Source organism: Pinus tabuliformis, chromosome 1_1 (assembly GCF_031772625.1).
Source record: "Pinus tabuliformis cultivar Carrire ecotype Pingquan chromosome 1_1, CPIR1, whole genome shotgun sequence".
Lineage (NCBI taxonomy): Eukaryota > Viridiplantae > Streptophyta > Pinopsida > Pinales > Pinaceae > Pinus > Pinus tabuliformis.
The window spans coordinates 732,446,717-732,473,552 of NC_142297.1; the positions used below are offsets into that span (position 1 = coordinate 732,446,717).

The 26,836-nt window shown below is 37.7% G+C and overlaps 1 protein-coding gene across 1 annotated transcript; it reads left to right on the plus strand.

Moving 5' to 3' along the window:
- Positions 1–9,313: 9,313 nt before the first annotated feature.
- LOC149216032 (uncharacterized) lies at positions 9,314–20,924 on the plus strand. Its single transcript, XM_089391134.1, has 2 exons — positions 9,314–9,563; positions 20,676–20,924. The coding sequence occupies exons 1-2, from the start codon at positions 9,379–9,381 to the stop codon at positions 20,800–20,802; spliced, it is 312 nt and encodes a 103-aa protein (XP_089247260.1). The 5' UTR covers positions 9,314–9,378; the 3' UTR covers positions 20,803–20,924.
- Positions 20,925–26,836: the final 5,912 nt, after the last annotated feature.

Below are 26,836 nucleotides of genomic sequence, written 5' to 3' on the forward strand. Positions count from 1 at the left end.
AAATTAAAGGATTGTGCCTTGAAATTCTCTCTCAATCCAGTTGAGACAAAGGATACATCTAACAATAGCCATCTTTGAGCAACGAAGGTTTGTAGGAGTTATGGATTTGTTGGGCTTATTTTTTCAGGTGGAATCCAATACAGCTTAAGACATAATTCTCGTTGGTCTGATCTTAAAATATGTGATTATTGCACCAACGAAGGAACAAATTCGTATTGTTCATTTTGTGTTCTAAATATAAGTGATCTAACTAGTAAAGCGAACAATTGAAAAGAAACACCGATTCACCCCCTTCTCAGTATTTCCAACAATTGGTATCAAAGCCAGTACCTTCACTCAAAGCCTAGCAGCTTGAAGGTTGACCCTTAGAACACAAATGGCAAAGCTAAGGAAGAAATCCTCCAATCCTCCTTAAAGATGTCTCTTCCTCAACCATGAAAATTGAAGACAATCAAATTGAGAAAGTTCCAATGTTCAATGAAAACTTTGATGTATGGAAGGTAAGAATGAGAATTTTCTTAATGGCTTGGAGTATGGGAATCAGTGATTACTAATAGCACAATGAACGGTGAATCCAAGGACTACAATACAAGAGAAATGAAGACAATTTTAAATGGGCTACCAAATTCTATAAAGGCCAATTTGGAAAAATGTTCGTGAGTAAAAGATATATGGGACAAACTTCATGATCTTCACTCAAAAGGAGCATTGACCATGACCTCTAGTCAAGAAGATGATGGAAAGCAAGAAGGAAATCCATAACCCATCAAGGAAGTTGAGAATAAGAATGATGACATTAAGGCCAAAGAAAACCTAGAAGAAGAAGAAAGCAAAGAAGACCTTGAAGAATATCTCCTCACTAAAATTATATCTGCCATGGAAGAGATTAACAATTTGAAAATGGAAAATGAGGAACTTAAGAAGAAAGCGCAAGATGGTGACCAGGACAAGACAAGGAAGGAAGTTGACATTTTCAAGCTTCAAGTACAAGAAAGATATGAGGATCTCACCAAACTTAAGGACGAATTTCATCAAAACAAAAGAAAGCATCATGAAGAAATCATATCCATGACAAATCAATTGGATAAGACAAAGAAAAGGGAAGAAAATTTGTCAAGCCACCTTGTACAAAGACTCAAGAACTTGAACAAACTTGAAGTAGATATTAGTCAATACAAGGAAGAGGTCTCCTCTCTTAGATCTCAACTAGAAGAAGCAAGGAGTCAAGCAGAAGGAGCTGAGAAGGTGATGGAAGCTTTAGCATTCATAGAAGGACAAGTTGATGAAGAAAAAAAGGAGAGAAATACCATGATGTGCCAACTAGAAGAAAAGGATGATGACATCACCAAGTTAAGAATAGAAATCACTTCTCTTAAGGCCTAATCATGTGAAGCAACCAAGTTGAAGGAAGAAATGAAGATAATTCTATCAAAGAGGGATGAAGAATGTAAGAAAATGAAGGAAGCAATTGCCTTTCTTAAAAAGGAAGTTCACTTGTTGAATAAGAACTTGAAAAAATCTCAAACCTTAGATGACATCCTAAGTCATCAAAGGTCTCCCCTTGATAAATCAGGTCTTGGCTATGCAGTTGAATCCTCAAGCGAGAATGGTAATGCTTCAAACAACAAGGATGTGAGGAAGCCATAAAGAAATTTTGATGCTCCCAATTCAAGCAAAGGCAAGGAGAAGAGTCAAGACAACTATGGAATAAATCCTACTCCAAGGAGACTTCCAAATGGTGTCAAGAATACAAAAGGCAACGAATATCATCAAAGAATCCCAAAGCAAAATACTTCAGAATTACATCAAAGAAATCTTCATCTCCCAGGTACCAAGGTATCTTTCTTAGTTATTGCTATTCTTGTACAAACTTTGGGCACATGGCAAAAGATTGTAGGGCATATCACAAAGACAAATATAATGGTCCCCATCAATCTCCTAGAAGCAATTTTGCAAGAAGAAGTCATGATTACTCATTCATAAACAAGATGGAGTGCTTCAATTGCCATAACATTGGACATATGGCACGTGATTGTAACTTGAATTGGGTCCCTACACAAGCTAGAATCATGACAACCAAGTCAGAAAAGAAAGTTACACAAGTATGGAGAAATAATTAAATTGGATCTAAAAGTTTCTTGGACACTCTAGCCAACAACACATGTTGTTGATTTGATGAAGACATTAAGATGTGATATCCCAAGTGTTTAATGATGAGACATTCCCAAAAGGGACACCATGCATATAGTTAGGGGGAGCTTGGGATCATTCTTGCAGAAGCTATCCGTGAAAGGGCCCTATGAAATCCTTGATGAGTCACTCATGGACAATCATCCTTTGATAGATCATCTCTCGGGAGAAACTCCATTGAAGAACATGATCCCTTACTCATCCGGTGGAATATTGTTGAAGATTCTTCCATTTTATCACTAAGCAAGTAATCTTTCTTGAGGTAGAGGAGTTTATGCAGATATGGGGAGTTGGTTCATCACATGTAGACACATCTATCATTGACCTCATTATATGAAGGAAGAACATCATGACATGGGGAGTAACATGCCTATGAAGAACTATTATTAATGAAGAAAATAAGATGAAGAGAAGCAACTTAATAGGGGGAGTACTTGGGCACCCTGTTTTCCATCAATATTTTGGAAGGGAAAGAATATTGCCATCAATGACAAAGGGGGAGAAAATGTTGGAAGGGAAAGAATATTGCCATCAATGACAAAGGGGGAGACTGTTGATCAATGTTGTCAATATGGAATTGTTGGAGATGGAAAATATTCTTGTGATACATGCCGTAAACCCTTTCATGTCGTTGCCCTAAGTACATTTATGCCCTAGATTGGTGATGCATGATCGAAATGGCCTTAATACTCTAGAAGATGCCTTAGCCCTAATACATTGATGCAAGTCCTAATACTTATGATGCCCTTAAGATACATGAATGGAAGCCTATGTGTATGAAGCTCTAATCCTAATGAAGAAGCCCTTGCCCTAATGTCCATGAAAAACATTAGATCATTCATGATGAAGCCTTAAATGAAGATGCCCATGAATACATATTGAAAAGGCACCCTAATCTTATTGATGCCCATGGTAATTTTAAGGAAGCCCTAATCCTAAGCATCTTGATGACCTAATTCTATAAATAAGGAGCCCTAAACATTGGATCCCTAAAACTAAAATCCTAATGGCTGCCATAAATAAAATAATAATGATATTCTCACAAAAATAATTTTATTGGTGGTAAAATGACCCTATTTAAGGATGGGATTGGCATAGGAGTGTAGAGGTATTTTTCCTCTTTCTAACAAGCTATTACATGCCCCCAAATTCCTTACCGTTGAAGAGAAATCAATTTTGAAATCAACATATGTCAAAAATTGTCAAACTTTCCAAGCCGACTTGAGTAGGCTCATTACCCTTGGCAAAGAGACGTGTCCCTTTAGAATATGGAGAAACCACTATAAATATAAACCTAAATTCGTTCATTCAAGCTCAGATTTTTCGTTGGAGACAAGACAAGACGTAGAGAAGCAATTGCAACCTAGAAAAACAAGGAAGACAAGTTTTTGAAATTATTCTTGGGTTAAATAGTCTCCCACAGGTTCGAGCTGGGAGCAGAGAAGTTGTCGTGGTCGAAGTTGCCGTAGTTTCCATGGTCGAAGCTGTCGTAGTTTCCGTGGTCGAAGCTACCGTAGTTGCCGTGGTCGATGTTGCCGTAGTTTCCATGGTCGAAGTTGCTGTAGTTGTCGTGGTCGCAACTGTCGTAGTTGAAGCTACCATAGTTGTCATGGTTGAAGCTACGTTGGTCGAAGTTTCCATAGTTCTCATGGTCAAAGCTGTCGTAGTTGTCCTGATCGAAGTTGTCGCAGTTGCCATAGTTGTCGTGGTCGAATTTGTCATAGTTGTCTTAGTCGAAGTGTTGATTTATTGGGATTAGACAAATAGAGCTTGTTGAAGTCTTCTCTTGAGAACATATTAGTGCAGAGTTGGAGAACTTTGTGAAGCAACATATTGAAGATTTGTGGAGATCATTGAAAACCATGATGCATTGAAGCCATAATTAGGTAACCTTGGAGATTTTGTTTGGGTGACATGAAGAGCAGTGGCGATACCTTCTAAGAAGACAAGGTTGTCATTGATGACGGAACGTGGAGATTAAGGGAAGGCATAACTGAAGATTGACAAGGCTTGTTTAAGAAGACATTGGGAGCCGTGAAGTATAACCAAATACATCTTGACGAAGTAAAGTAAGGGTTGGAGCCCAAGAGGTTGGAGCCTCGAAAAGACAAGGTTGGTGCCTTGGAGGATAGGGTTGGAGCCCTGGAGGACCAGAGTCCTCAAGAAACCAGGTTGGAGCCTAAACCAGACATAGGGTTGGAACCCTTGAGGTTGGTGCCTCAAAATTGACAAGTTTGGAGCCTTGGAAGTCCAAGTCAGTGCTTGGCAAATACATGTTGGAGCCTTGGAGAGTGAAGATCGATGTCTTCATCTAGGGTTGGAGCCCTACATATATTGTATTTGATTTATTGTAAAGAAGAAATTAATAAAATCATTTATTCTTATTGTTCATTTTGTGTTCTAAATATAAGTGATCTAACTGGTAAAACAAACAATTGAAAAGAAATACTAATTCACCCCCCTCTTAGTGTTTCCAACAATTTGGAAATCCATTATAAAAGAGAAATACTTCAATTATTTGTCGATGTCTAAGTGGATAAAGAATGGGAAAAGGGCTCCAAGAATGATGTCCTATATTAGAGAGGCATGATGAAAATTAAAATATGGATGATTAACAATATCAGATGGAAAATCATAGTAGGTTGAGGTCAGATTGGATCTGATTTGGGGTTTTTTAGGGGACTATACAATGCTTATTCTGCTCATTCGACATATTCATAATATGGGAATTTACTATTTGAATCAAATTTTGGCGGCTCAAGCTCCTATTACTCTGTCGTACTTGGCTCAGCTCACGAGATCTAGGCATTTACGGTGATCTTGTCGTATTTTGGGATAGATATGTCAATGATCTTTCCATGGACAATATATTTCTAAGGGATAAGGAGGACATTTTAATTTGGGCTGGGAAGCTTAAGCATGATATGGTATCCGTGAAGGAGGTTTATAATTTCACCACTTAGTCCCAACAAGTCACTAGCGATTAGGCATGGTTTAAAAATATTCAGTCATGGCAAATTCCACTTAACATTATTTGCTTTAGTTGGTTGGCAGGGAGAAATAAAATCCTAACATGGGACAATTTATGTTATCATGGGTTCATCGACCCAAGATGGTGCATCTTATGCAAGGGCACCCATGAGGATTTGACCCACCTTCTGCTCAGATGCTCGATGGAGATTTCCATATGGTGATCTGTCTTGTCCATTTTGAAGATCAAAACAGCTTGGAATTCTTCATCGGTGCCTACCTATATAAAGGATTGAAAGTATGGATAATAAAATATCATACATTGCCTATCTTTGTCATATGATGAATATGGAAGTGCAAAAACAAGAGCATTTTTGAGGATCTTCATGTGGACATTAATTGGATTACTATAAATATTTGTTCTCAATTCAATGAGATTGGTCCTTGGGTGGGAAAGTGTTCGAAGCAATGCATCAAAATTGTTGAGATTAGATAGCGATATCTGGTCGGTTTCTTCAATGGGGCCTCAAATAGGAACAAATGTGGGAGTGGTTCCTTCATTGTCATAAAACTTGGACACTTTTATCATTTTAGCTGGTTTAATGGTTTGGGAACTAACACAAGGGGGAGTGTTTTATTTTGTGGTAACTGGTTATCCATCAAGGATAGAGATATATTTGGTGACTCAAAAGCGGTCATTTGATGGGTCGCTGACGAGATTTCCTTTAATCCCCCCACACTTACTTTCTAGATGCACAGGATAAAAAATCTGATTGGAATATTTGATATGTTGTCTTTTTCTCATATATTCCGGGTGCAAAATGGCATCACAGATGCATTATCAAAATGTGGCTATTGTGACCCTCCTAGAGAGATAAACTACAAGTGCATACATCAACCACTGCTATCATTGATTTGGACAATTTTTTTATACTTGATATAAATGGCAGGCATACTCTTTTGGTGCTCTTCTTATATAGTTATTTTATATAATATCTATATGCCTTTTAGGTTAATTGCACTTGTAGGTTGTATTTTTCTTATATATTCCGACATACACATTTTTTTTTTTATGTATTTCACATTTTTTATGTAGTAGGATCCATCGAAAGTATTCAACATGGGTACTCCTTGGATTCAAAATTAAATTCAACATTCAACGAATGCTCCCGCTCGAAAGTTGAGTAAAATCATAGGGAGTTGAAGATACAAGTTGAATATATATATATATATAACGTCCACTATTATTTTATAATATTCCTTAGGAGACTCATTTTAGACCTCAAAATTTCTCTAATACACATTCACAAAAGCAAAATGACATCGCAAATGCATTATCAAAAGGTGGTTATTGTTATCTTCCTAGATAGATCAACTACAAATGCATACAACAACTACTATCATGGAATTGGACAATTTTTTTATACTTGATATAAATGGAAGGCATACTCTTTTGGTGCTCTTCTCAGAAAGTTATTTTATATAATATCTAGATGAGGTTAATAGTTTGATGTTACTTTTATTTTAGTAAATGATGGTGATATTGTAAACATGATTATGTCGTTTACGAAGGTGATATTGTAACAAAAATATTTGTGTATATTGCCCATTGGGACATATGGGTCATATCGATCTATCTTGGCAATCCCAGTGATAAATGCTAGAAATACTTCATCAAACATAAATACGTAAATATAATCCTAATGATAAATACTAGAAGGACTTGATTAATATATATATATATATATATATATATATATATATATATATATATATGTATATATAGATATGTATATATATACATATACATATACATAAACAAATTTTAATCAATCAAAATCTATTTTTTTTCTCCTACTAGAAAAAAATATATAAGGCTATAGGATTTACATTTTGTATCTTTATAGTTTTTTAAATTTCTTCATCTCGATTGCACAAAAAATATAAGGCTATAGGATTTACATTTTGTATCTATATAGTTTTTTAAATTTCTTAAGCTTGATTGCACAAAAAATATAAAGCTATAGGATTTACATTTTGTATCTCTATAGTTCTTTTAATTTCTTGATCTTGATTGCAGAAAAATATATAAAACTATAAGATTTACATTTTGTATCTTTATATTTTTTTAATTTCTTGATTTTGATTGTAGAAAAAATATAAAGCTACTAGATTTACATTTTGTATCTCTACAATTTTTTTAATTTCCTGATCTTGATTGCACAAACCTTAGCTAACATGATTCTAACATGATTTTTATACCTATTGAAGACAAATTATATGGGTGTTGAAATTTGAAATTTTATTTTATTATTAATTCATATTGTATGTTGGAACGGTCAGGGCGGTCTGTTTACACACCCCCGGCCGGTATCGAGTCATGCGGAGGCTGCGCCAGCAGCATATTTGGGCCATGGCCATATGTACTATGTACAGTGGTATTATGACATATATAGCTTCTTCAGCAGGCTCTGCCCCTAGAAAAAAAATATAAATGAAATGAATAATTTTATGAAATTATAAATATAATCGGTTAAAAATAAAATTTATTTTAAAAATAAATAATAGTATATACCTCAATATTATGTAAATTCAGCACAAATCAAATCAATCTAATGAGATATAGAAGTTTTGAGGGATATCATACAAGTGCTTCATGGGAAGTACTCTGCGTATGTTATTAAAAAAAACTTTCAGAAAAATTGTGGATAATTTAAGTAACATTAAAATTATTTCTATAATTAAATTACAGATATTAAAAATAAAATCTATTTTTAATATATATATAACTAACTTGGAGGTCCGATTTACGGTGGCAAATATATTTCAAAATATATAATTTAATAATTTTATTTATTCATATAGAAAATAGAAATGTAATGGAAAAGCCAATACATTATTCATATAGTAAATTTGGTTACTAATTATTATATAAGATTCACTAATTTTAAAGGGAAAAAATATGGTTATAATTTATTTTTTAATGAAAATATTAAAATTTTGATTTTAAAATAATATATATATATAAAATAATAATTATCTATTATTTTTTAAAATTAGAAATATTGTTGAATTTAGGTTTTTTTGATCCATATTAAGTTTATTGAAAAAAGGTTTAGGCGAAAATTACATCATAATTTACTTGTCACAAGTTTTGAACTAATAAGTGTGGTTTATCGTCACGACAAGTTGGAAAAAGTTTTTGGCGAAAATCACAGCATAATTTATGTCACAAGTTTCGAACCAACAAGTGTGGTTTATTGTCAGGACAAGTTGAAGAACTAGATCATGGCTACAGGTTAAATAGAGAGAGCAGATCATTCAACGGCTATATTTGACCAGAAAACGGTTATATGCCTTCAGAAATACATGATGGCTCCTAGGAGTATTGAGGCAATGATTAATTTGGGCAAAAACCGGGATGATAGAGGAATCTCTACATCTCTTAAGGAACGCCATATCTGACTTCAACTTTGAAACCTACAAGCGTGCCTGTTCAAAATGATGAACTTTAGTCGCTGTGGCCCTTCCATGCAAGGATGTAATATCGCTGTTTTCTGGTCAAATATAGCAGTTAAATAACCTGTAGCCATGATGTGGTTCTTCAACTTGTCCCGACAATGAACCACGCTTATTAGTTTCAAAACACGTCGACAAATAAATTATGATGTGATTTTTTCAAAAACCTCTTTTCAATAAATCATAAATATTATAAATTTATCGTAACCTTTTTTAATCACAATCCAATATTCTTGAATTCTACCATTTATATAAAGATTTTTGCGAACAATTTTTTAGTCATAACTTTTGTTTTCAAATTTTAAAACCTATACAAATATTTTTGTTACTAAATTTTCTATAATTTAAAAATCACGAATGATATCTTTGAATTTTACGACTTCAATTTAAAAAATAAAATTATTTATTATTAAAAAAATTATTTATATAAAATTTCAATATCATATTAAATATTAATAATTTAAACTCAATTTGGCAATCATATAAATATTATCAATTAAGAATTGAATTATTATTACTTCGAATTTTAAATAAAATCTCAGAAATAATTGCATTTACCCGTGCATAAACAACAACTAAACTTTATTGTTAGATCCTTGCAAAGGCTGTTTACAATAAGGCCCATCTCTTTTGGTTAGGGTTTTATTTTTACGAACTCGTTCTCCATAGAATTCTGGAGAGGCGAGGGAGGGAGGGCTAATGAAGGTGAATCGAAGGTGCCTGCCACGGCTGGACGGATGCGGTTGTCCACAAACCATGGGTTCCCAGCAGAGAACTGCGGGGCTTCAAACGCACGGCGTTTTGCGCTATCGGTTTCAAGGAGCAAACAGTAAATGCGGAGGAAACCATGGAATGATAGTGGTTGCTCCAACAACATCCATGAGGTGATTTTCTCTTTCAATTATGCCGTTTATTCTATCTGGAGAGAGGCTTCATGATGAACAGAAGCAGTGATACGACTTCAACCGTAATCAAAAGTGGAGAGAAGTATTTGTTTTCGCTTCTTTCCAGTTGTGATTTTAAACAAGGTTGGATCGTATTGTCGCTTTCGTTTGAGAGGACATCATGACAGCTCTTATTTCAAGTGACGAGTTATGCATAACTGGGAAGAAAATTGCTACATAAATGTTGTTCGGGGATAGTTCCTTTGAATGCGAATTTCAGTCATGTCACGTAGAGTAACAAGGGTTCTGAAATTGAGATGATTATTGCATGGTGCCTTTGTAAAAGCCGCTGTGAGAGCTGGGACAGGCAGAAAAAAAAAGAGTCGAAACTTCGATAGTTACGGGGTTGGAAGATAGCGGAGATGATGGGTCCGATACCGATTTTAACAGAGGATGATGAGGAGGAACAAATGTAGGAGGAGGAAGAGAAGGTCAAGGAAAATTTAGTCTTATTCTTCAAATGGCGAGGATGGTGCATTCGCATATTCTGATGATTGTGAAAGCAGGAAGGGGAGACGATGAAGGAAGAGGACTCGCTATTATATAGCGATTCTGAGAAACAAGGAGGATGAGGAAGAAGAGGAGGCAGACAAAAATTCATAGGAAGCAGGGTGGGAACATAAGTCCCCATGTTTTGAGACAGTGCACATCACTAAACGTGGCTGGAAGCACATAGTTCCAAGAAAATTGAGTAAAATTGGATGATGTCAGGATACAACAAAGGCACTATGGGGGACTCCATTATAGAGGCATGTTACTTATGTATGAATTCTCAGATTGTCCTTTGATTTATCATTATTTTTATGTTATTTGTCTGGATTATACATGATATCATAAAGTATTCAATATAAACCCATGGGTGTCTGCCTTTAGCTATCTAATATAAGCCCATGGGTGTCTGCCCTTAGCTATCTTCGGAAGTGCCTCTATGAATGTCTTGAAGTAGACCCCCCCACATTGAGACAGTTTGATAGATATTTATGAATACCTTCCAGTAGATTCCCCGCAGGACACCTTAATTGATTTTTATGGCGATGATATGAACTTGAGATCTCTTACCGATCCTAGTTCACTATTAGTTTTGCGATTATCAGTAACTGGTTTGCAAGTAGGTATTTTCGGAAGTGCCTTTATGAAAGTCTTGAAGTAGATTCTCCTACATCGAGGCAGTTTGATGGATATTTATGAATATCTTGTAGTAGACTCCCCTACAGACACCTTGATTTATTTTTATGGCGATGATATGAGCTTGAGATGTCTTACCTGATCCTAGTTCACTATTAGTTTGCGATTATCAGTAACTGGTTTGCAAGTCCGGACTAAATATTGTAAATATTTGTTGATTAAGGAATGGCCACCTTTTGGAACTACCTTGTTTTTGCTTATCCTTTTTTGCTGTGGTGTTTTCTTTGTTATTCTTTTTTCCTAGGGAAAAAATGATTATTACATATGTCATACCATTAAGCTGGGTCTGGGATTTTTCTAGAGGTTATAGATTCTATATTCATACCTTCAGAATTGCAGAACTTTCCAGATCCTGAAATAGAGGTTTCATGCTAAACAAACACATTTGAAGCTTGGTTGGAGCATGATTTTGTTTCCAGATCTCTTTAGAGGTTTTGACCTTAGTCTTGCCGGCATAAAAATTATCAGTAAATAAACAGTGTACACATTATACCATACAGTAAACCGACACTCCATGCAAGCTGCAGTAGATAAGACCTGTTATTGTTTTGCTGATTTATGCATGGCCTATCTCAGCCCCCTTGGTTTTCAGTGAGTGCACCTAGAAGTTTTCAGGGGGGCAAGATTCTCATGTTCCAAGTGCAGCACTGGCTTGCCCATGCTAAACAGAGCCATTGCATGATTCCTGTAATGATCCATACATCTATTTTGAATTTCTTGTTTTACGGTATCTCTTTGTCGCTCAGTCATCAAGCTCCTGAGTGTCTGAATGGGGCTGAAGAGAATTAATGTTGGGGGATTTGTTCTATTACCCTTGTCAATTGAACGGTCTGCTTATTTGTCTCACTGGTTTTCCTATCCAGTTCAGAAATTACTAGATCAGACTATAGTTCTATTGCTTGGTTTTCTAACCAAGCAGTAATCTTTTTACTTCTTTTGTATATGAGTCCAGTTTTGTCGCTAGACCTCTGACCTAGTTTAAATGTATTTCAGAGGAACCAATCTTTATAGGGATGATCTTTTATTCAACTTATTAACACTAATTTAGAATATCCTTCAATTTCTGTTGAACAGATATAATTGAATCTGCAAAACTTAATCTTCTCGACCAGTGCGATCACTTATGCTTGGTTTATTTGTCAGCTTCCCATTGAATTTCAGATAAATGAAAATAATTTGACCATCTTTATTTCTGATGATACCACCATTACTCCTACCCTCACCTGAATTCCCCTTGAAGCACTATCAAAGGGCCTTGCCCCGTATCCTACATGTTGGACACATATATACGAGGACATGTTTGGCACGTGTCCTTCGTAATAGAGCCCATAAAAATAAGTTTTTCACAGGGAAAGGTTGAACATGTCACCCTGTACATAGCGCACCATTGGGAGAGGGTGAGTCACCCTGTGGTCGTATGTCGCTCCAGTAAGTACCCCAAGCCCCCCCAGAGCTCCCAGAGCTCAGTGCATGCATCATGTAGGACCCTTATACGAAGGTCTCTCAACAACTCCAATTCGTTCAAGAAAATCACATATTTGAGCTTCCCCGGGGCTTTGACAAAGTGTCTACGACATGTACATCAGTCTCAATGCGATGGAGCCTCCTTGCTCATCGACCTACCATATCCCAGATAAGGTAGTATCTAATGTCTATCTACTGGAGCAATCATCGAATACGGGATTCCTCAATAATCGAATCCCCCCTTGGTTGTCACAAAGAATCACAGTGGTATTCATCATGTGTACAAACAGCTCATTGATGAGCTTCCACAACCAGGCAACTTCGCATGAGATCATACTCATAGCTATGTATTCTGTCTCGGCGGTGCTTATAGCAACCGACTTTTGCTTCCTGCTCATCCATGATATCGAAGTAGAATCCAGAGAGAACCAACACTGAGAAGCGCTCTAGCGATCCTCCACACTGCTTGCCCAATTAGCATTCGAATAATCATGTAGCTTCATATTTCTGGCAATGTATCTCAATCCATGAGAGATTGTGCTCTGAAGATATCTCAGAAGATTCTTGGCACCAATCTAGTGTGGCTCAGCCAAATATGAGCTCACCATGCTAACTGCAAAGCATATATACAGATGGAAGTTCACCAAGAACATCAATGCAGTTGAGTTTATGAAACTCAGAGGCATTTCCCAAATCTGGTTCGGCATCACCACCCTATAACTTCTGAGAGTTAAGATCCTCGAGGTAGTCATGGGCTTGCAGTTTACCATTCCACATCTGGAATCCAAATCCTAAGTTGCACGAAACGGGGAAACGGGGAAGCGAAACGAAACGCGGAAGCGAAACGAAACGCGACCTCCCCAAATTTTGGAAACGGGGAAACGCGAATATATATAATAATATATATATATATATATTAAAAACATTTAAAAATTATTAATATACATATGTGCAATCATAAAGCATTAATGATACATTTACTTAAACAGCTTAGAAACTTTAGAAATGGTTTCTAGAACAGCTTAGAAACCCTAAAAAAATTTACAAACTAATTAGAAAAAAAAAAAAAAAAATTAAAAAACAAGTGATTTTTTGGAGGAAACGGGGAAACGCCCATGGAAACGCGTTTCCATTTCGGGAAACGTGACCGTACGGCCGGAAACGCGTTTCCAGGCCGTACGGTACGCGGAAACGTGTTTCCGTTTCGTTTCCGTACGGAAACGGACCCTCCCCCTGCGTTTCCTGCAACTTAGTCCAAATCCCTCTTACTTTTGCAAGTGAGAGGGTCTGCACCTGTCAGAAATAGGTCGTTTCTCAGAAGGTACCAGTATAAGAGGTCTATCATCCACAACCTTCAAACAATGGTTTGGATCGACTTCCCTTTTAGTGAATCTCAGCTTCATCAGACAGCTATCAATCCTCTCATATTAGGCTCGGGGTGTTTTACTTCAAGCCATAGAGGGCTTTAGTCCACCTGTATACATGAGATTCCCAATCATGAATCTCAAACCCCTCGGGTTGTTCTAAACATGTGGACCTACTACATGAGGAGAATGGTCCCCTTGTAACATTTTCCTTTGGTACATCTCAGACATGTACCTTCATGCTCTTCTTGAATCCAAGTATCCGAGTCACCATCTGACTCACATCGGTTAGGGCCTCATAAAGTAAATCTTAGGTGTTATAAATGAGATATGTCATGATCCCCAATGGATCATCCTGCAACTTGACACAAATTGTCAACCCTGAACCCATGAGTAAAAGCATCTTTGAAAATTTCATTTTCAAACACGTACCTTTCCATCGATGAATGCCACCCCGTAACCTTTGACTTCCATTGTCGAAATGGACACTAGGTTCTTCTTGTGATCAGGTACATAAAAGAGATTCTGTAAATGAATCGAGTTACCCTCATTCAATTGAGGGGTAACATTCCCTGCACCCTTTCCGAGATAGGTGGCATCGTCTCCAAGTATAATCCCACGATTGTTTCCATCTCTACCAAATTAGAGAGAGCACCCTTCTATCTGATGAAGTGCCTTGAAGCACTATAATCGATAAGCCAGATTCCCAAAGAATCTGAAGTAGAGGGCCAATACAAGATAGCGCTTCTTTATTTTATTAGAAACAACATCTGATTCTTCATACCTGGGGTTCCTTGCTTTCCTTGAAGAGTTGGTCGTTTCCTTGATGATCTGCATTACTTGTCATTCCTCTGACCATTGGAGATGTCCCTGGAATGATTGTTATCATCATCAAGTGATGTGTCCCTGCCATTCGGGCACTCCTTCGCATAATGGCCGAACTAGTTATCTGCCTTTCCTTCCACCCCGAGATCCAATTTTCCCAATGAAGTGATCTTTAGGTAGGCCATATTCCGCTGTACCATTCTGATAATATTCTCTACTTCGATTTCACCCTTGGTGAATTTGAAGAGGGATGAGGAACCCATTGATCCTTTTGTCCTTTCCTTACTGTCTTCGGTGATTGCTCTTTCACTATTGGTTGGGCATTGTCTTCACCTCAGCTCCGATACCATGTTAAGTTTAGGTATGTTCTATGCTTAGAGCAATTTATTTCAATTTTCATAGTTAGCTCAATATCTTTTCCAGATCAGCAATCACATCAACGTTAAAGTAAACTACATATAGAACATAAACATAAATCGCAGAAGACAAGCCAAGACAAGAGGACACAAGATGTGGCGCTAGCCAGGGACAAACCCCTATGTGGGGAAACCCTTGACCAATTCTTTTTATATCTTCGTGCTACATCTCGTCATCATGCTGCACCCATTCACTGAGCTGCTCTTGTCATGGAAATGCTACCAGTCATGGTTGTACCCATCACGGTGCACTATGCTGCACCACTCACAGTTGTACCATACATGCTGCTGTCCATACTGCCTCCACTATGCTGCAATTATTACAGTTGTACCTATACATGCTGTTGTACATATTGCCTCCACTATGCAACAGTTGTCCCTATAAATGTTGTTGTACATACAACTTCCACTGCAACGGTTGTACCTATACATGCTGCTGTACATACTGCTTCCATTGCAACAGTTGTGCCTATACATGCTGTTGTACATACTGTTTCCGTCCCATAATATGTCCAGCATATCATACCCAAACATGGCCCTGTTGTCACCTACAACAACAAGAGCTAGGTGACCTTTCAAGACAGCAACCAACTATAGTATTGATCCTAAACTAGGATCCAACACCCCTACAAAACACTATTGAACTGATGTTTTCTTCTGCGTTTGTGACGACCTTGGTTAGGGCACGTGCTGCAGCCCTAAACCCTTATGATAGTCCACAAACCAACCCTCAAAGGTTTGCAACATTCCTAGTGAAGCCTCCTCTTTGTCCACGCTGCCTTCTGAGGAGCTAGTCCACCTTAACAACCCTCTACGCAACTCTTTCTGTGTGCTAAGGCCTGCGGCCTAGCACTGTCATGAGACAGTCCCTACACATGCCCAAACACACCTTCTTCTTCAACGTTTTGTCCCTCTAGCTCTTCGGCCTTCTCTACCTAGCAACTCGGACCTTGAACAACAACTCGGACTTGTCTTGATAGCCCTCAAACAGTCCTAGGACAGTCTGCAAATCAACCCAGCAAATTGTACTCTTCTTGATCTTCTCTTGCTGCGGCTAGGGCATCTTCATACCACCCTTAGGTAGGGCAGCATAGGGCTTCCTCTAGCTGCGGATTAGGGCCTTCCCTTTGCTGCAGATTAGGGCTCCCTTTAGCTGCGGAGTAGGGTTCTTCTTTAGCTGCAAATTAGGGCTCTTCGAGCTGCAAATTAGGGCGTCTTCTAGTTGCGGATTAGGTCCTCTTCAATGTTTTAAAACTCCGACTCCGACTCCGACACAGCCGAGGGTCGACTCCGACTCCGACTCGGTATTGACTCGGCCGGCTTGATTTCAATGACTCGGTCGTTGTAAAAAATACATTAAATATTTATTTTTTATAAAAACACATAATTTTAAAGATTTTCATTCATGTTTCCAAACACACAGCATTAGAATATAGATAGAAGACAACATATGATCAAAGTAGGCTCATGAATATATCCATTATACCAAAATGGCACCCAATGCACTGTCCAATACATACACAATGATGATATAGAGATCAAAACAAAAACACATAACCAAGGAGGCTATAAATGGCCTCTACAACAAAAGTCTATGACCAATACTACTGGCTACTACTAGAGTTGCCAACATCATCTGGCTCAGTGTTACTTGGGAGCGGGAGCGAAAGTGGAGAGCGAGACCGAAAACGGGAGCGGGAGCAACATTTTCAGAAGCTCCCGGTTTGGGAGCGAATCCCAGAGGAGTTCGACAACCAATGTCACTAACATCAAGGTACATAGAGGGATTGGTGCTCTTGATTAAATACGAGTTCCATACCCTAATACATGACAAAAATTCAATGGATACATTGCAATCCTCCAATCCTGAAAAACTGATAAGTTTGCTGGATTTTGAATGAAATATGAAATTCTACTTTCTCCATATGAAATCCAATGAGGCCGGAACCACTCTCAAACATCCTGAGTCATTTCATGGTAATGTTAAAAATTTAAGTAAAAGGATGGAATGAAGATTAAGGAGAATGTCATATACTAGGAGAGGGGAATGGAATTTAACATTACCATGAAATTTGAATAGCATATCAATACTAGGAGAGGGGAATGGACCCCAAATAGCATTTAACTAACTTAGAAAACACCTTGGAGTCCCCAACACCTAGCTAACAGTTAAAAATTATTTAAAAAAATATGAAAAATCGCAATTTTTTTTGGGGTTACAGCCCGCATTATTGACTCGGTCGAGTTATTGTAGAACCATCCGAGTTGACCGAGTCATGCAATGACTCGGCTTGCCGTTCCGTTTTTTCTGCCGGGTCACAAAAAATCCCAACAACTCGGATCAACTCGGCCGTTTCGGATTCGATTCGGCGGTTTTTTAAAACATTGGTCCTCTTAGATCTGCGGCCAGATCTCCTACAAGTCTGCGGCTAGGGATCTCCTAGATGACCCTTACTTGGGTTGCGTAGAAGGCATCTCCCCTAGACCTCCTCTTTGACCAAAAACCCAAAACAAGTGGAGAGTGAGATCACAAGAGATGAGTGTTAAATGACTTGAAGTCCTCCTTTATTTGTACTAAAACGTTGAGCACAAGTGGGGTTTATTTGGTTGCTGGCCGATCTTGATGAATTGTCCCATAACACTAATAAATTCACATCTCCATGAATACTTATCGGAATCGGATGATCTTTAGATTAATCCTACACCTCTCGATGAAAGGGATCCAAGAAAAATATCAGCTGCAATAAATAATATGATCCACATGGAGTTTGGCCCTAGTTGCCAATTTTAACACTCCCTCTCAGCTGGGATTTGTAAGATAAGTAGAATGCTTTCTCGAGAGAGACAAATTGCTTTGTAATAGATTTAATCGCTTCATGACAATCAATAAAACACCTCATCAAGCAAGCAGGGTTTCCTTGTTGGGTTTCCTGAGAAAAATGAGTGTGTCAATTTGTATGATGTGTCTTTATCTCTGTATTTTTATTCCACTGCTTATAAATTGTTAAGAAACTTTGTATCTTGGTGAAAGTAAACTAGTTTTCAGTTTTCAGTTATCCATCTAAGTAGTTGCAGAGTTTCATGGAAATTTAACATTGCATCATCCCATAATTTAGTCTTATTGTGATTGTTTAGATATCAAAAAACACGTTTGTCCAATATCAACTAAATCTTTGCTCTGCTCATAATGCTATATGGATGAACCTTTAGGGAAAGTGGATTGGCCTATTAATGATATTAGGTTTTTGTTCCCTGGATTTACTCTTTAAGGTTCTGATCCAGAGCATCTTGCACTCCACTCTTAACTCTAATGCACTTTCTTTTGATTGAATTCTAGCATTCAAGGTGAGAATGTGGGGTTTTCAACCGCATTTGTCATCCTTGCAAACGCTCCAACTAGCGACTTCAATGCACTTTTGTGCAAAGGGCCTTCCTTATTTGCTCCAGTTTTCTTATCCCTTCACTGACCTCTAATTATTAGACACTGACCTCTAATTTAGAAGGTGGCATTTTTTCTTCATGGATGTCCCTTACCACCGGAGTTGTTTAAAGATGCTCTTTATGATTGATCACACTCTTTGGTGCCAGAACAGTCGGAAAACGGGCATGGCTGAGATGTCAGATTGAATGAGGATAATTCTACCTACGAGGGAAAGGGCTTTGTTTGTCCAGACTTCTAATTTTTTCCACCTCCCCAATCTCTTTTGTAAGATTTCCGTCTGCTAGGAAAAACCCCAGGTAAAAAGTAGGAAGAATATCTTCATTTTAAATACCATCATTTTCAGGATATTTCTCTTCAGCCCCAGGCATTCAGGAAACAAATTAGTTGATTTGTCCCTGTTGAGGCCAAATGGTCTGGCCTGTGGGTCCCTTAAAGATTTTGATTACACTTTTTATTGCTTTGGCTTCTTTCAGACTAGCAGATCCTGGAAGTACCGGGAAATAGGGCCAGAACTAGTATATCCCTGAAGCAGGGGAAAGGAAACACAGAAGTGAGTTTGGGTGGATATGTTGTTTGAGTATCTGAAACATGTACGCCATCGATTTAGAGAAGGCTCAATGGGCTACATCGTTGCCGGGTCTCAAGGAAGAAAGGAAGACGGTGAAGAAATTAAATTTTTTGTGCAGTTGATAAAGCTCAAAAACTGGTTGTTTGGGCATCCAAGGCATCGACAAATGTGACAACCATTTAAGTAAAAGACAAAGCATATGGACATGTTAACCCAAAAAAATATTACATTTACAGATGTGTAGCCATTTCCTCTACCATTGTTATATAAGAACAGGTCGCTTTGATTCCTTGTTAAATCTCTACTTGAGAAACATTGTACGGAATTCCGTATCTGGGATTTTACAATGATACTTTTGCCTAACAATCTTTAACTTGTAAACAGGTTTGAACTGTATCATTGGTCATGAGTGTCATAATCAGGGAGAGATAGAGTATTGGATATTTCAATTTGCATTTGGGACATGTTTGTGGTAGACATAACAAGCATAGATTTATCTTAAATCTGGATTTATCGAGGGGTCAAATCTTTTAAGGGTTAATTTTTTATAAATCCTATGTCATGTATTTATTCTTTCAAATTCCTTGATATGAAAGGATAGAAACAATTATTCTTTAAAAAATTTGATTCCTGTTTGTGCTTGATAGATCTGAGTTTGAGATAAATTTAAGCTAGTTTATTTGTATATGTTGTCATTCCATACATACATTCACAGTTATTTATTTCTTTGGCTATCATGTTTACATCTCCCATACTGAACTGTAAAGCGTCGGGCTAGCTTTGGTGCAATTGGTATTTTTACCTGTTGTATTTTTTCATGGTGCAATTGGTATTTTTACCTGTTGTATTTTTTCAAATGTGTAGGTCCTATTTTTACAAATGTATAGGTGTCAAACATTTGCAAGCTTGATTTCAGGTCCATTTTTATGTCACTCATTTCCATTTTTCAAGGTTCCCGGTTTTAAGAAAGGGATCATATGATTAAAAGCAAAATGTATGGAATATATGTCTGTGAATGCATACAATAATTATGAAAACAATATATATATATATATATATTTTTTTTCTTCTTCTTCTTCTATAAAAAAAAGACGCAAGGTAAAAGATTCAGAGAATATACACAAATACTGCACTTTAATCCAAATATGATTACGCTGAAGAGTCCATATATATCAACTGAACATGAAATTAAGCTTATGCGGGAAAAGTATCATTCTGTTTATATCATGATCCACTCAATCAACTCTGAACACGGACATTAAGCATATGCAGAAAATGATAACTCTATATATCTCACGTCCACTCAATCCACAATACAATCATATATAAATAGACTAATCAATTGATTGCAAATATTTCATAAAACTTATCAAATCTTGGTCATAAACGGTTCAATTTACCTGTGTTTGTGGTAGTTGATCAAAATGCAATTAATACTAACAACTTTTTAGAAGTATTTAAATAAGTAAAAATGTTAAAATTAAAATCAGAATATAAATGCAAAATGACCTTTACATTGAGACGTAGCTTTCAACTTTCATATCCTCGCAATAGCATAAACAATACCTAGTAGTGTGCCTTATGTTTTCCGATGCACGTGTCAAACATGTGCAAGCTTAATCTTATAGTCGTTTCAGGTGTTGCTCATAATTGTCTCCTGCACCTCAAACATGAATCAGAAATAGACAAGGCTTGCAACGTTTGCAACCCTGCAATCCACATATATGTAGTTAATCATTTGAAGACTATGGTAGGTTGTTTATTGTTGTTGGTGGTGTTGATGGGCAGAGGAAACAGAGACGAGGATAGGAATGGGACAGGAACCGTGTTTTGTCTTAAGCAAGCACAGTTTTGGAAGGTCCTCAAACTTAACAGCCAGGTGTGTATGTGTTTCTCTCTATATGAAAAGATATAGCTGCCTCAAGAGTACAGCAATGAGCATACTATAAAATGATGGAGAGTTAGTTCCCAGCAAGAGATCAGTGGAGGTGGAGGTGGATAGAGTACAGCAATGAGCATGCTATAGAATGATGGAGAGTGAGTTACCAGCATATTCATTGGTTGGTGGAGATGGATGATTGTGAGGTTCAACTTTAATGGGGAATTTAGTAAGATTTCAGCGGTACGGATCCATGACTTTTCTTATGCGAGCCTACTCCTTATGCTGTAGTTAAAAGCCAATATATAATACCTTTCATGGCTTTATAATGCAGGGCTTGTTCTTTCACTTTACCCTTAACCATTCCAACAAGAAATGGCCCTTTGTTTCCATGGTCTTGTATATTTTATAGTATTTGTTTGCATTCATTAAAGAATTTCCCATTGTTCCTTTTCCTTTATCCAATGTTAAATGAAAGCCGAAATTTCTAACAGCATTCAAGGTAAGGGGGGAGATTAGGTAAGCGAGGAGCTTGAGGTATGCACGATTGCTGATACAAAAGAGGAATACAGGGTCCAGCAGGAACTACGATTGCCGATACAAAAGTGGAATACATGGTCAAGCAGGAACTTCTATATAGGTTCAGTGTAAATGTGCGGGAAGTAATATTTTCGAAAAACAATATTTCTATTGTATTATACAATTTACAATATTTTCGAAAAGCCCCAAGAGTTAGCTTGATCGGTGCCTTGCCGTTTGGGAGGTCACAGGGTCAATTCCCAAAAGCTCTTGGGGTCAGGTCTTGCATATAGGCTGAGGGGCGTTTCGCCCTAGATGTCCGTGAACCACACCAAAAAAAAAAAAACATATTTCTATTGTATTATTCCATTTATAATATTTTCGAAAAGCAATATTTCTATTGTATTATTCAATTTATAATATTTTTGAAAAGCAATATTTCTCTTTATTTTGTAATTCACATAAAAGGATGAATTGAAATTCAAAGTGTATCCATAACTTAATTGGGGGACGAATCTCAAAAATAGATTTTCAATTAAAAATATAAAGGTAGGTCCCGTAAAAGGCTTTTATCATAGTTGAATAGATTGAACAACATAGTGTACAGCAAATTAGGAAATTTCAAAAATAGATTTTCAATTAAAAATATAAAGCATGGTGCATTCGCATATTCTGATGATTGTGAAAGCAGGAAAATTTAGTCTTATTCTTCAAATGGCGAGGATGGTGCATTCGCATATTCTGATGATTGTGAAAGCAGGAAGGGGAGACGATGAAGGAAGAGAACTCGCTATGATGTAGCGATTCTGAGAAACAAGGAGGACGAGGAAGAAGAGGAGGCAGACAAAAATTCATAGGAAGCAGGGTGGGAACATAAGTCCCCATGTTTTGAGACAGTGCACATCACTAAACGTGGCTGGAAGCACATAGTTCCAAGAAAATTGAGTAAAATTGGATGATGTCAGGATACAACAAAGGCACTATGGGGGACTCCATTATAGAGGCATGTTACTTATGTATGAATTCTCAGATTGTCCTTTAATTTATCATTATTTTTATGTTATTTGTCTGGATTATACATGATATCATAAAGTATTCAATATAAACCCATGGGTGTCTGCCTTTAGCTATCTAATATAAGCCCATGGGTGTCTGCCCTTAGCTATCTTCGGAAGTGCCTCTATGAATGTCTTGAAGTAGATCCCCCCACATTGAGACAGTTTGATAGATATTTATGAATACCTTCTAGTAGATTCCCCGCTGGACACCTTAATTGATTTTTATGGCGATGATATGAACTTGAGATGTCTTGCCGATCCTAGTTCCCTATTAGTTTTGCGATTATCAGTAACTGGTTTGCAAGTAGGTATTTTCGGAAGTGCCTTTATGAAAGTCTTGAAGTAGATTCTCCTACATCGAGGCAGTTTGATAGATATTTATGAATATCTTGTAGTAGACTCCCCTACAGACACCTTGATTTATTTTTATGGCGATGATATGAGCTTGAGATGTCTTACCTGATCCTAGTTCACTATTAGTTTTGCGATTATCAGTAACTGGTTTGAATATTGTAAATATTTGTTGATTAAGGAATGGCCACCTTTTGGAACTACCTTGTTTTTGCTTATCCTTTTTTGCTGTGGTGTGTTTTTTGTTATTCTTTTTTCCTAGGGAAAAAATGATTATTACATATGTCATACCATTAAGCCGGGTCTGGGATTTTTCTAGAGGTTATAGATTCTATATTCATACCTTCAGAATTGCAGAACTTTCCAGATCCTGAAATAGAGGTTTCATGCTAAACAAACACATTTGAAGCTTGGTTGGAGCATGATTTTGTTTCCAGATCTCTTTAGAGGTTTTGACCTTAGTCTTGCCGTCATAAAAATTATCAGTAAATAAACAGTGTAGACATTATACCATACAGTAAACCGACACTCCATGCAAGCTGCAGTAGATAAGACCTGTTATTGTTTTGCTGATTTATGCATGGCCTATCTCAGCCCCCTTGGTTTTCAGTGAGTGCACCTGGAAGTTTTCAGGGGGGCAAGATTCTCATGTTCCAAGTGCAGCACTGGCTTGCCCATGCTAAAGAGAGCCATTGCATGATTACTGTAATGATCCATACATGTATTTTGAATTTCTTGTTTTACGGTATCTCTTTGTCACTCAGTCATCAAGCTCCTGAGTGTCTGAATGGGGCTGCGGAGAATTAATGTTGGGCGATTTGTTCTATTACCCTTGTCAATTGAAGGGTCTGCTTATTTGTCTCACTGGTTTTCCTATCCAGTTCAGAAATTACTAGATCAGACCATAGTTCTATTGCTTGGTTTTCTAACCAAGCAGTAATCTTTTTACTTCTTTTGTTTACGAGTCCAGTTTTGTCGCTAGACCTCTGACCTAGTTTAAATTTATTTCAGAGGAACCAATCTTTATAGGGATGATGTTTTATTCAACTTATTAACACTAATTTAGAATATCCTTCAATTTCTGTTGAACAGATAAAATTGAGTCTGCAAAACCTAATCCTCTCGACCAGTGCGATCACTTATGCTTGGTTTATTTGTCAGCTTCCCATTGAATTTCAGATAAATGAAAATAATTTGACCATCTTTATTTCTGATGATACCACCATTACTCCTACCCTCACCTGAATTCCCCTTGAAGCACTATCAAAGGGCCTTGCCCCGTATCCTAGATGTTGGACACAGATATATGAGGACATGTTTGGCACGTTTCCTTCGTAATAGAGCCCATAAAAATAAGTTTTTCGCAGGGAAAGGTTGAACATGTCATCCTGTACATAGCGCACCATTGGGAGAGGGTGAGTCGCCCTGTGGTTGTATGTCGCTCCAGTAAGTACCCCAAGCCCCCCTAGAGCTCCCAGAGCTCAGTGCATGCAACATGTAGGACCCTTATACAAAGGTCTCTCAACAACTCCAAGTCGTGTGGGAAAATCACAGATTTGAGCTTTCCCCGGGGCTTTGACAAAGTGTCTACGACATGTATATCAGTCTCAATGTGATGGAGCCTCCTCGCTCATCGACTTACCATATCCCAGATAAGGTAGTATCTAATGTCTATCTGCTGGAGCAATCATCGAATACGGGATTCCTCATTAATCGAATCCCCCCTTGGTTGTCACAAAGAATCATAGTGATATTCATCATGTGTACAAACAGCTCCCTGATGAGCTTCCACAACCAGGCAACTTCGCACGAGATCATACTCGTAGCTATGTATTTGGTCTCGGCGGGGCTTATAGCAACCGACTTTTGCTTCTTGCTCATACATGATATCGAAGCAGAATCCAGAGAGAACCAACACTCAGAAGCGCTCTAGCAATCCTCCACACTGCTTGCCCAATTAACATTCGAATAATCATGTAGCTTCATATTTCCGGCAGTGTATCTTAATCCATGAGAGATTGTGCCTTGAAGATATCTCAAAAGATTCTTGGCACCAATCTAGTGTGGCTCAATCAAATATGAGCTCACCATGCTAACTGCAAAGCATATATACAGATGGAAGTTCACCAAGAACATCAATGCAGATGAGTTAACTCAGAGGCGTTTCCCAAATCTGGTTCGGCATCACCACCATATAACTTCTGAGAGTTAAGATCCTCGAGGTAGTCATGGGCTTGCAGTTTACCATTCCATATCTGGAATCCAAATCCCTCTTACTTTTGCAAGTGAGAGGGTCTGCACCTGTCAGAAATAGGTCGTTTCTCAGAAGGTGCCGGTATAAGAGGTCTATCATCCACAACCTTAAAACAATGGTTTGGATCGACTTCACTTTTAGTGAATCTCAACTTCATCAGACAGCTATCAATCCTCTCATATTAGGCTCGGGGTGTTTTACTTCAAGCCATAGAGGGCTTTAGTCCACCTGTATACATGAGATTCCCAATCATGAATCTCAAACCCCTCGGGTTGTTCCAAACATGTGGACCTACTACATGAGGATAATGGTCCCCTTGTAAGATTTTCCTTTGGTACATCTCAGACATGTACCTTCATGCTCTTCTTGAATCCAAGTATCCGAGTCACCATCTGACTCACATCGGTTAGGGCCTCATAAAGTAGATCTTAGGTGTTATAGATGAGATATGTCATGATCCCCAATGGATCATCCTGCAACTTGACACAAATTGCCAACCCTGAACCCATGAGTAAAAGCATCTTTGAAAATTTCATTTTCAAACACGTACCTTTCCATCGATGAATGCCACCCTGTAACCTTTGACTTCCATTGCCGAAATGGACACTAGGTTCTTCTTGTGATCAGGTACATAAAAGAGATTCTGTAAATGAATTGAGTTACCCGCATTCAATTGAGGGGTAACATTCCCTACACCCTTTTCGAGACAGGTGGCATCGGCTCCAAGTATAATCCCACGATTGTTTCCATCTCTACCAAATTAGAGAGAGCACCCTTCTATTTGATGAAGTGCCTTGAAGCACTATAATTGATAAGCCAGGTTCCCAAAAAATCTGAAGTAGAGGGCCAATACAAGATAGCGCTTCTTTATTTTATTAGAAACAACATCTGATTCTTCATACCTGGGGTTCCTTGCTTTCCCTGAAGAGTCAGCCGTTTCCTTGATGACCTGCATTACTTGTCATTCCTCTGACCATTGAAGATGTCCCTGGAATGATTGTTATCATCATCAAGTGATGTGTCCCTGCCATTTGAGCACTCTTTCGCATAATGGCTGAACTAGTTATCTGCCTTTCCTTCCACCCCGAGATCCGATCTTCCCAATGAAGTGATCTTTAGGTAGGCCATATTCCGTTGTGCCATTCTGATAATATTCTCTGCGTCGATTTCACCCTTGGTGAATTTGAAGAGGGATGAGGAACCCATTGATCCTTTTGTCCTTTCCTTACTGTCTTTGGTGATTGCTCTTTCACTCTTGCTTGGGCATTGTCTTCACCTCAGTGCCGATACCATGTTAAGTTTAGGTATGTTCTATGCTTAGAGCAATTTATTTCAATTTTCATGTCCACTCAATCAATTGATTGCAAATATTTCATAAAAGTTATCAAATCTTGGTCATAAACGGTTCAATTTACCTGTGTTTGTGGTAGTTGATCAAAATGCAATTAATACTAACAACTTTTTAGAAGTATTTAAATAAGTAAAAATGTCAAAATTAAAATCAGAATATAAATGCAAAATGACCTTTACATCGAGACGTAGCTTTCAACTCCTTTACATCGAGACGTAGCTTTCAACTTTCATACCCTCGCAATAGCATAAACAATACCTAGTAGTGTGCCTTATGTTTTCCGATGCACGTGTCAAACATGTGCAAGCTTAATCTTATAGTCGTTTCATGTGTTGCTCATAATTGTCTCCTGCACCTCAAACATGAACAGAAATAGACAAGGCTTGCAACGTTTGCAACCCTGCAATCCACATATATGTAGTTAATCATTTGAAGACTATGGTAGGTTGTTTATTGTTGGTGGTGGCGTTGATGCGCGGAGGAAACAGAGACGGGGATAGGAATGGGACAGGAACCGTGTTTTGTCTTAAGCAAGCA

Excerpts from the sequence above, each read along its gene's own strand:
- LOC149216032 (XM_089391134.1), top strand. The coding sequence starts at position 9,379 with ATGAAGGTGAATCGAAGGTGCCTGCCACGGCTGGACGGATGCGGTTGT. Across the intron at positions 9,564-20,675 it reads GCTCCAACAACATCCATGAG|AGGAAACAGAGACGAGGATA; the intron begins GTGATTTTCTCT and ends GTTGATGGGCAG.